At 26.9% G+C, this 12,086-nt stretch overlaps 1 protein-coding gene across 3 annotated transcripts in view; it reads left to right on the top strand.

The window, feature by feature from the left end:
* LOC129956456 (transformation/transcription domain-associated protein-like) overlaps positions 1–12,086 on the top strand; it is a 123,916-nt gene that overhangs the window by 27,968 nt on the left and 83,862 nt on the right. For all 3 annotated transcript variants that reach the window (XM_056068343.1, XM_056068342.1, XM_056068341.1), the window contains 7 exons: positions 217–270; positions 381–419; positions 1,084–1,180; positions 2,616–2,710; positions 2,795–2,960; positions 6,881–7,047; positions 8,823–9,023. In XM_056068343.1, coding sequence (XP_055924318.1) covers positions 217–270; positions 381–419; positions 1,084–1,180; positions 2,616–2,710; positions 2,795–2,960; positions 6,881–7,047; positions 8,823–9,023 — 819 coding nt within the window. The remainder of the gene's footprint in view (positions 1–216; positions 271–380; positions 420–1,083; positions 1,181–2,615; positions 2,711–2,794; positions 2,961–6,880; positions 7,048–8,822; positions 9,024–12,086) is intronic.

Genomic DNA, 12,086 nt, shown 5'->3' with positions numbered 1-12,086 from the left:
ATTTTTAATTTTTTTTTCTTCTCTCTCTCTCTCTCTCTCTCTTTCTCTCTCTCTCTTTCTCTCTCTCTGTATATGTATGTGTATATATGTAATATGTATATTTAATATATATAATCAGTGAATTGAATTTAATATTATAATGAATTATTATGACTTCCTCATTTTCTTTTAAGTGTTATTCATTTTTACAATTCAAATTTTTTTCTTGTATTTTAGTATACCATCATGCATCCACTTACATTTCGGGAGGTTTTCTCTACTACAATAGATGTAAGAAAAGCTTTTATTCTATAGTATTCTGATATTATTTATCAACATTTATAAATTTTTGACATGTTTGTAAATGGTTTGAATAAAAAAAATTTTTTCCCCCCTTTTAGTTCTTTGTAGACCGCATGTATAAAAACCAAGCTCTTCAAGTAAGTGTTATGTTATAATATTTCATTAAAAGTTGGTGCAAGTAAAATTTTGAAATTGATTTCTTTGATTTGATGAATTTGCATCTTATAATCTGCTGAATAATATATCAGCATTTTTTATTTTAGTTTTTAAATACTAGTCTAAAAATTATCTTTAACTTTTTTGAATTCATTAGTATTATCAATTTAAATTATTTCCTTATACATCTGCTTAAAATTTAAGTTCTATTGTATAATTCATTTGATAGATTTTAATTCTAATTAAGGTTTTTTTTAACAAAATTTTTAATTTGAATTTTTTTTGATTTAAAGGTTAAGATTCATGATTTATAATCTATCTTATATATGATGAATAATTTTTTTGATACCTTAAATTTTGGAATATAAAGAACCTTTATATTATTTTATTAATGAAGAAACTTCTCATCTTGAATATACTTTCTAAGTGTCTGTTGTATTTCATATTTTGATTTTTTTGTTTTGAAGTTGGGAATTTTATTAGATAAAATATTCTTACTTTTCTCTCCCCCCTCCCACAACTCATTTTCTGACTTTCATCTGGTGTTTTAAAATTATTATTACTTAATGAGAATATCAAGTGTTCATATATTTGCCTTTTGTTTATTAAATAGGTAATTTAATAAATGATAAAATTTTATTATAGGTTATGGTCAATTCATTTCTAGCACATGACACAAGTTCTCATATATTTGCTACTATATTAGTAGAATATCTTTTAAAGAGAATGGAAGAAATGGGATGTAAGTAATTTATGAGTTGTCGTAAAATGTTTTATTAAAAATCTTGCTTTGCAATTCAGAAAGAATTTTTAATTATAAAAATTACTTCTGGTGATCTCCTTTTGAGGCAGAAACTGGGGAATCCATGATTTCATAATACTTCAAATTCTAAACATTTTCTGCAAGTTACAGAATGTATTGATATTAACCTATCTCACTGTGTTTTGAAGTGAAATATGTGATTTATAGAAATGAATATTAGAATTTTAATAATAATAATGTAATGTACATTTTTAATAAGATTATTACTGCATCATTTTAACATAATTCCCATATTCTTGGTAACTGAAAGCAATAAGCCAATATATGTTAATAATAAGAGGAACACTTTCTGAAATCAGTATATGTAATCATTCACCAAAGCCTATGATACAGGATTTGAAAATATCTCCCCTATTTTTGTTTCTGTCATCATTGAATGTGAAATAGCTTTTTTTTTGGTGTCTAGCAATTAAGGACAGTTTTTTTTATAAATATTTTAAGTCATTGTTTTATTGGTATGTGAATAAACCAGAAAATGAAGAATTAGCAAAGGTCAATTAGCTATTGTATGCAGTTTTTAATATATATATGGTGTTTGATAGATTCTTTTTTCTTTCATGGACCCAATTAAAAGCTACTTCTAATATTTTCCTTTAGCATTTTTTTTAAAAAATTTTCTTTGGCCATTGCTTTGTAAAAGTGAATGCTATATAACCTTCATAAACAATTTATAGTTAAACTTTTAATTCTAGAAGGCTTAATATTTTGAAGCATTGTTGAAAGTGAATATAATTTGGTGTAATATTTAAAAATCACTAGAAAGCTTCATTTTATTATTTGTCCTGAAATTCAACAGAATTTTACTTATATAATATTATTGTGAAACTTTATTACAAAATTTTGTGTTTTGACAAATAAAATTCAATAATTTCTGCAAAACTAAATTTTTTTAATGATTATGGATATTTATAACTATTTCTCTCTATTGTTGCTCCATTTTATATTTATTTTATTAATACAATGAGAACAATATACATAATCCTTGCATAACATGGTTTGGAATGTATTAAAAAATGAAATATTAAAAAGTTTGCTAATGATAAAAAAAAAAAATCAAATTATTTTCTTATAAAATTTTAAGTTTTGTCTGTTTTGTTATAGGTTATTTATCCGATTTTTGAATATTGGAATGCACAATAGACTAGACTATGAAATGCATAGTCTAGTCTATTGTGCATGAAGATAGACTATGAAATGCATAGTCTGTCTTCATAACTCTTAGTGAAAAGCTGGCAAAAATATACTAAATGTAGAATATATGCTACTAAATTAATTCTCGCCAAATAAATATATATAATCTGAAAGATTTTATGTTCTGAAAAGGTTTCAATTTATTTTCCTTCAAATGTTTCAGCAAATATGGAGCGTTCTAACTTATATCTTAAACTTTTCAAAATGGTGTTTGGATGTGTGTCATTGTTTGCTGCGGCCAACGAAGAAATGTTAAAGGTAATTAAAGTAATCTTTTCATGTTTTGATTAGAAAGTTTCGAAAATTCCCCATTTATAAATAATTCTTAAATGTATTTAACAGCCTTACTTGCATCAAATTGTGAATCGATCAATGGAGTTAGCCCTGAGTGCGAGAGAACCATACAACTATTTTCTTCTTCTAAGAGCGCTGTTTAGATCCATAGGTGGGGGTAGTCATGACTTACTTTATCAAGAATTTCTTCCATTATTACCCAACCTGCTGCAAGGTAAACTTATACTTATTTATGATTTGCTCTGTTCTTTATTTTTTATATTGTTAAAAATGATCAGTATTTTTTTCTTAATTTTATTACCAGTTGTCACGTTATGTAAAACTGAAAGTATGAATTTGTTTTATTACTTGAAATGTTAAGCTGATTTGGAAATCCTCCCCCAATAATTTTGCAAATAAATTGAAAAGGATTGATTCATTGGAATTTTTGTAAAGAGAGTCATTAATTAATTTTCTATTTTTCTGTCTTGTGAATGCTGATCCTATAAGTATAATTTTTTTCCAAAAAAAAAAATCAAGTCTTAAGGTTTAGATCAATTTGTTTATTTTAAGTCTTCTGAAGACAAAGTTGGCAAAGGTCAGTAAAATTCAATATGAAAACAGGATTACTCAAAAGTATATGGAATTTGACTTGGTCAGTTTGTAACAAAATTATAGATCTATATCAAATTTTGATTAGATCTGTTTTTACTTAATGCTTATCTAATTTTTTTTCTTCTCCCTCTTGAAAATATTCAAAATTGAATTATTCATAGGGGTTTTGTAATCCCCTTCATTGATATACAGGATAATTCAAAATGAACGAATTAACGATTACGAATAGCTATAACTATTTAATGAAAAAGAATTTATCTATAAGATTGACACATAATGTAGACGGAACTTCAAAATTTGTTATGCATACATCATGGATGTTCTATTTGACTTCCTCTGATTACATGGACAATATCTAGGCAGTAGTCCATTTCATGCCATACATTCTGAAGCATGTCTGCAGGCACCAGTGCAAACACATTACAAGTGCATACTTTGAGTTCTGTTGTTTTGGGTATAGGAAGCACATGCATCCTGTATTTCACATAGCCCCATAGATGCAAATCACAGGGTGTCAAGTCCGGAGCTTCTTGAGATTCTTTGCATTTGAAGGTTGTAACACTGACAGAAACTTCTCTGCATTATGAAACAGAATGACAACTGTTAAATTCTAACATGCAGTATGCTTTCTGCTTGGGATTTCCATTTTCACTGATGAAAATTCCGCAATGAACTGGTTTCTTGTCGTTGCAAAGTTTCAACTCGCACATGTGTACGCTTCCACTTCATTGCACTTGCACCTTACGTAAAGAAATTTTGAAGTTCTGTCTACATTCTGTGTTAATCTTATCAATTAATTCTTTTTCATTAAATGGTTGTAGGTGTTTGTAATCATTATATTAATTTTAAAATATCCTGTATCAGAATATATATAGAATATTTCACATGATTAAGCTTCAATAGTACTCTGTTAATTTAAATTATTATATGTAATTTTTGGTAACAAATTAAAAACACAAAGGGGAGGAAATTAGGAGGGGGGGAGGAAGAGAGAGAAATTTTTACTGCATAATCAGAATCACAGTACTTCTTTTACTTTTATATTACATGATTTAATAAACCATTGTGAAGCAATCATTATGATGCTCAAAAATAAATATATATTACATTGAAATATAATCGTATTGGAATGTACAATGTGATTATAATTGAAGTTCCACCTTGAAATGGTCATAAAAGGAAAACTACTTGACCAAATGTTACTTATCAAACTTTGTAATAATTTAAATGAGGTCATGGAAATTTCTTTTCTGTAAAATACAAAAGTTCAGAAACTCACCAACAGGGGTGAAATGGTGCTATATCAATATTGCTGAGCAAAATAGGACATGAAGACACTTGTTTAAAATGTGTTTAATCGTTTCTGAAATGTTGTTACAAAAGCAATGTTTATGGTGATAAGCTAAACTATTTGGTGGAACCGAAAGATGCGATACACCGACATCAGCGTATCATTCCTCTTGATATGTGAAAGCTACTGTTGAGAATGCAGTAATACTATTTAACTTGCTTTCAGAAAATGGTAGTCCACATTGAACATGCTATGCAAGACGTTTCAGAAACGATTAAACACATTTTAAACAAATGTCTTCATGTCCTATTTTTTTTAACAATATTGTATACAGCGCATTTCCCCATGGTGGTGAGTTTTAAACTTTATAATCTATATTACATATTATGAATAAATATTTCTTTCATATCTTAAATTTTAAAATACAGGGTGGTTATAATTAAAGTTTCACTTTGAAATGGTCATAAAAAGAAAACTACTGGATCAAATATTATCAAACTTCGTAATAATTTAAGAGGTAATGGGATTTCTTTTCCGCCAAAAAAAGTTCTAAAACTCACCAGCAGGGGGGAATAGGGATGTATTCAATATTGTTAAACAAGATAAGACATGAAGACATCGGTTTAAAATGTGTTTAATTGGTTCTGAAACGTGTTACAAAGCATGTTCAATGTGGCTTTCACCACTTTCTGAAAGCATATTAAATCGTATTACTGCATTCTTAATAGGTGCTTTACCATATCAAGTGGAATGTTATGCGCATGTTGGTATATCGCATTTTTGTGTATCATACAGTGCCATTTCCCCTCTAGTGGTGAGTTTTCCTTTTTTTCAGGAAAGGAATTCCCATGGCCTCCTTTTAACTATTACCAAATTTGATAACATTTGACCCAGTAGTTTTCCTTTTATGATGATTTGAAAGTGAACTTTAATTATAACCATCCCTATTTTAATTTTTCTGTATTAAAATGTATTGCATGCTTTATAAAACATGCATGAATCCTTTCATTTGATAGTAAACATTGAAAAACTTTTATCCACAATTGAAATAAATGTTTCATGGAGATTATGGCAAAGTTTTACCTATAAAATGTTTTTCTTAGTTGTGTGTAAAAGTATTTAACTTATTTCTTTCATGTCACATAAAATCTTTACCATTATTTAAAATTTGCACACAACCCTGGTATGAATTTTTCCACTAAAGCATAAACCTCCTGAACTAGTAACTTTTTTCTAAATATCCAATAGATAGTTTAAAATCAATGTTGAATAGTTATAATTATTGTTAATCTGTTCACAGCCAGCAGATACATTTTGCTATTATGGCTAAACCAAAGAAATTCCATTGTTTTCTTTTACTTTTACTAGCAAGTAAACTTGCTTTCTGAAAGTCTCAAAATTTTTTCATCGTATATTTGAGATTTTATTTTTAAATTTTATTTAATTTGAATTTTTCTCTTTTATTTATCTGAGGTAATTCAATGATTTTAAAAAAAAAATCATTATTTTAAAAGTTTGTTAAATTTATATTTGTAAAAAGTTTTTAAGCGATTTTTTTAAAAAAAAAGGAAAACCAATGAAATTTCATTTTATTTTGCTGTTTTTTTCAACTTGATGTTTTAACATAATTTACAAAAATCTTTCTTTTAAATTAAATTGATTATTGAGAAAATCACACATAAGTAATCACACAAACTCATAATTTGGTACAATTCTTTTCTTCCAATGATTTGAAAAAGTGGAAAATTTCTTAGTCTTCCTTTATTTTCTTTTCGTTTCACTTAATTTCTAAGTAGGTTATAGTCTGAATGGGTATTAGTGTATTTTTACAGCCAGAGTTTACTTGACGTTTTTCAGATTCCCGAAAAATACAAAGATATTAAGTCCACTCGGCGATTTCCAAACTATGGCAAGATAATGTGTTTTACTTGACAGTTCTTAGCTTATGCTGAATTGCCAATCACCAATTTTTTGAAGATCTGTATTTTTTGACGATTTACCACAGAAGCTATAAAAATCAACGAATACCATGTAAAGATTGTTAAGATTTGGACTTAAGAACTGCAATAATTAGATCATAATTTACTGATAGTTTTTATATAGATAATGTATATGATTTCAAGTTTTTGATAAATATTAATTTGATAGAGTATTGTCTAGATTTTTCACTGAATTTAAAGTCATTGTTATAATTCATACTTCACAATTTTTACTTATTCCTTTATCACTTCTTTTTCTTTCGTTTTTAGGTTTGAATAGTTTACAGAGTGGACTACACAGACAGCACATGAAGGATCTTTTTGTTGAATTATGTTTAACAGTCCCTGTCAGGTTAAGCTCATTGTTGCCATACCTACCTATGCTTATGGATCCATTAGTATCTGCATTAAATGGTTCTCAAACATTAGTTAGTCAGGTAATATTTGTCATTAGTGTTTTATTTTCTTGAGATTTACAATGAAAAAAAGGAAAAAAAACTTGTGCATGCCTTATTTTGCTTAAATAACTGTAGAAAATAGTGATGGAAATTAGAATTAAAAAAACAACAACATTAGTTTATTTAAATATTTGTCACCTTTGGCAACTTGGTTTTCTAGGTATGTATTGGTTATAATTTCAATTAAATCTTGTCTTATATCTCAGACATGACACATTTTCATAGAAACATGGATTTCAGCATTTTTGTTAAGTCGAGTTTTATCTTTCTTAAGATTGATTTTTTACATAATAATTTTATAATGGTTTTAATATTTTAAGCACTTTTTATATAAATTTACTCATTTTATTGTTCAATTAATCATACTTATTTTACTTCTAGGTGTTTGTTTAGTAGTTGTCATTATTTCATGAAAATTATCATCCCCCCCCCAAGTTTGCATCTTGTCTGATAATTTGATTATAACTTGCTTTAAAGTGCTTTTATAAATGTAAACTAATTCTAATATTAGTGAAAGGAATAGTCTTTATTTAAGAATTCATCAATATTAATGATACTTATATTACTGAGAAAACAAATTCAAATTTTTCAAATGAATAAATAAATTCGATGTACAGCAAAAAGTAAATTATTAGCAATTAAAAGAATATATTTTCCTTCTCCTAGCAAAGAAAATTGATTGATATAATAGAATTTTGTATTGTTTACACAACTATGCAGCTTTAACTGTAAGCTTTAAACACATTACCTTGAATGATTGTATGTGTTGAATATATTCCTTTGTACATGAATTCTTGTATCTTTCTTCAAAAATCATAACAGTATCTTCAACTAAGTGAAAGGAAATGCATTTTGGTGTTGATGATTTTAAAATATGCACATTCTAAAAGGCAGATATGAATTCTTTTTGTAGAAATACAGAATTCAGGATTTTTGGAATCAAATTTTATCATTTTTGAGATTAATTTTTTATGTAATAAATCTACAATATTTTGAATATCTTTTATTATAAATTTATTCATTCTTTGTCCAGTTAATCATTTATTTGTATTTTCAATGTTTGGCACAATCCATTATTTTATGAAGTCCCCCCCCCCTAAACCTGTGCCTATGCCTAAAAGGGTACTGTTATAGAATAAATACATGCTATACACTTGTCTCTGTTTGAGTCTTAAATTCATCTTACAGATGGGCATTCATCATACATTTATTTTATCTACCGGCTGTCTAATGGGTTAAAGCCGAAAAACACCAATTAAAAGATTCTGAGCATTTCTGCAAAATGTAGTCTTGCTACCAATATTGGAAGACTTGCAGATCAATGTGTTTTGTACTAATTTAATTCTCTAGCCAAAAGACAATTTTGAGCCAGTTCTAGACCTTAAAGGCTTTCCAGAAAGACAATCTACTCACTTTAACTGGAAATAAAATCAGGTTTAACAGTTTTCAGGTGATACCTAAAATCTGCTAGGTCATTTTGACCTGCATAAACTGTCTTTACTTTTCTCTTTATTGAGAGTTCTTGATTTTATCTAATAATTTCAGAACAAAGGATTAGGGCGTAATAACATAATAATTGTCATCCGCAAAATTTTTTCAATATCAATTACGATATTGAAATTTTCATAGTTATTTGCAATGGTTATGCCTTTTTTTTTTAACTTCATCATTTATTTGTATTGTGAATGCAACATTTTTAGATTGGGGCATTATATTGAAATATTTCATATAATTTATATTTATTTCTTTCCTAGGGATTACGAACGCTTGAATTGTGTGTTGACAATTTGCAGCCAGAATTCTTGTATGACCATATACAACCTGTGAGAGCAGAATTGATGCAAGCTCTTTGGCGAACTTTGAGAAACCCTGTAGATAGTATTGCCCAGGTAGCATTCAGAGTCCTCGGAAAATTTGGAGGAGGAAATCGAAAAATGATGATAGAACCACAAAAGGTTTGTTATACAATGTTATAATTTTTTCAAAATTTTAATAATTGCAACCTTATGGCTGCCAGGTCCTAATATGAAGTCTTAGCACTTTTGTAATAGAAAAGAAATGAAAGGTCCTCATTGAAATCTGGAAAGAAGTTAATTTAATTTGTTTATTTTTGTTATGGTTTTTGTTGTCAAATATCGTAATGTTTTACATCATTGGTCAGTACATATCGACCATGCAGAAAATATTAACCATAATATAAACTTAAATATTGAATATTATGAAATTTTCACAGCAGATTGGTCGTATTTAATTAATTTTGGTATTTAGAAGGTTACAACATTTAAAAATGTTTTATTTGAATTCTCATCCTTATGAACATTTTAGAATTTTACCTATTTGCCTAATTTTCGGTCTTATGAGCAATACAAACTAAGAAATACAAACTAAGAAATAAAAAGCTCTTGGTAGTTAAAGCTTTAACATTTTAACATTAACTTTAGAGATAATAGTTATCTTTATTCTCAGTTAAAATTTTAGATATAACTTCATATCTGTGAAATTGCCAATCATTCAAATTGTGTTATTTTAATTATCCATTCGTTTTGCATGAAACTTTTTAATGGGGCTATAAAAAATTAAAATGTATGGTTTATCTGTTTGGTAAATTTTGCTGTATTCTATTTTCATTTTTTTATATGTCTTGTCAACTATACAGATATTATATAAAATCTTTCTTTAACTGTCAACAATGGAAGCAAATCAAGTGATCAGTGACAGTGTAATCTGTTGTTGGAGATTAAATAAAAACATATATTTAAAAAGTTTGCCAAAATTCAGCAAAAATTTGCTTAAGTATTAAATTTTTATCATGAAAAAGACAGTTTTTAAAATTTTCAAGTAGTGTAACATATATGTAACAATTTTGGTAGAGCAAATGGTCTGACCTGTAGAGTGTCAACATTTTTATTATTAGTAAACATATCAGAATAATAAATTAAAGAATTTGCAGCATTGAATATTTTTTTTTATTATTTGTTTTTATGATACTTCGAAATTTCTTTCTTTTTGGCCCCTATTCTTTGTTTGGCTATAGTAAAAGTTAAATTATTGAAAATTTTTAATTTTATTTTTATATTAGTCCTTAAAATTTCTTGCTAACATAGTGTTAAAATGTTTGCTATGAAGTTGAGTTGAAATGAAAAAGTTGTCTCTGAATTGACTTTAAGTATATTTATAATTTGTGATCAAAGATTGTTTGGGAATAATTTTTAAGTTTCTTAATTAATTTATCCACTTAACTGCTGTGGAAAGTATTAAATCTAATAATTATGTAAAAAGCAATACAAGGTTTCTATTTTTTTAAAAAAATTTTTCCATCTATAGGCATGTTAGATCTGATTTACACTATTTATTTTGAAATTTTATTGTACAATTGTTGCATTCTTGAGTGTTCTGCTCTGCTTGTTTATTTAATTTTTATTTATTTATTGAAATTATTTTTTAAAAAAGTTTTTTTTTAAGTTAAATTATTTTATAATGTATCAAAATCAGTCTTGCTTCTTATTTATGTCATGTAGTAAAGTTCTTAAATATTATAAATAAGTAACCATTATTATTTGCATAAAATTGTGATTAAAGAAAGTATAATCCTCTAGAAATTACTTATGCATTTGAAACATAATTGTGCTTTGTAGTATGCTTAATTTAAGAAATACCCGAGTTATTGCATGATTTGATGAATGACATTATTTCAGTTTGTAAGAATCATCTGATTTTTAAGAGAAACATTTTCTCAAGTCTTTTTTTATTTTAAAGAATATATAAATTATTATGCATTAATGAATATTTCTTAAATATAAAAACTTTACAGCAAATGCTCTGTTTGTTTTTTTAATGGTCTATGATTTTAGAAATTCTGGGTCTGTGACCCAATGTCTGGCATTTAAAGCAGCATATTTTTCTTATTAATTTTAGACTTTTATATCTGTAGCATTTTATTCAATTAAACTTAAAATTCTGTATTTCCAAATTCTTTTAAAGCTGAAAATTATTATGATAGAAAATTTTAATTACTATTTTTATCTTTCAATATATTTATGAATGTAAATAACAGCAAAAAATTTCTCTACCTTACCTTGGCATTTAGAGATGTTTAATTACTTGGTCACCATGAATTATAACTTCAGACTGTGTAGCTGTTGCATAACAGCTACTCTTATAAATGGCAATTAATCATTATTTCTCATTAAGAGGTGTAACCTGTCATTTGCAATGGGGCTTTTAATTAGGCTGAGCCACTATTTTTTCTGCCTTTTAATGAAATAAGGTCCTACTTAGTATTCTATAACTTTTCATACCCATATTTGAAATACTCCTCTTCCTTTCCCATAAGGATTTGAATGGGAAGTTTAAGCAAACTGTTTATTGTCAAGTTCCTAAGTAATTTAATATCTTTAAACTGGAGTTTTAGTTTACTACATTCATCTATTTATGCATTGTAATACATTTTATTTGCTTTGTGGGTACAAACTAGACAGCATTGCTTATATATTGTTTCAAATTGCATTGTGGTTTGCAAACACTTTAACTGGGACTTTTATTTATTTGTAATTTAATTATTAAACTTTATATTTCCCTTGAAATTTAATGACCTTTTGTGTACAAAAATGGTGCAGCAGTGGTCTTTATAGAAAGATCACAGACAATTCAAATCAGAGTAATAAATATTTACTTTTTGAAGAAAAACATATAGAATTAAGAAAAAAAAGTGAAGCTTTCAAAAATATTTTAATTAGTAAAGAGAATGGATTTATTTAATCATGACAAAAGGGAATTGTTCATGGAAGTTGAAGTGAAAAATAGATTATCATAATTGGCACTTTGTTTTTCACTTAAATGATCACTATGGGTAAATGTTTAAAAATCATTTAGAGAATATGTGGCTCAGATTTGTTGTTAGAATTGACTGTCTTAACTTTTGAAAAGTGCAGACAGGGTAGTTGAGAATAACATGCCCCCCCCCCCCTTTTTTTTTTTTGAACTGAGAATAGCAAGATTGGTTGAAGATTATCAGCTAG

This window comes from Argiope bruennichi, chromosome 11 (assembly GCF_947563725.1).
Source record: "Argiope bruennichi chromosome 11, qqArgBrue1.1, whole genome shotgun sequence".
Lineage (NCBI taxonomy): Eukaryota > Metazoa > Arthropoda > Arachnida > Araneae > Araneidae > Argiope > Argiope bruennichi.
Note: the sequence above shows the minus strand (reverse complement) of the source record. Positions and strands in the feature narration are given on the sequence as shown.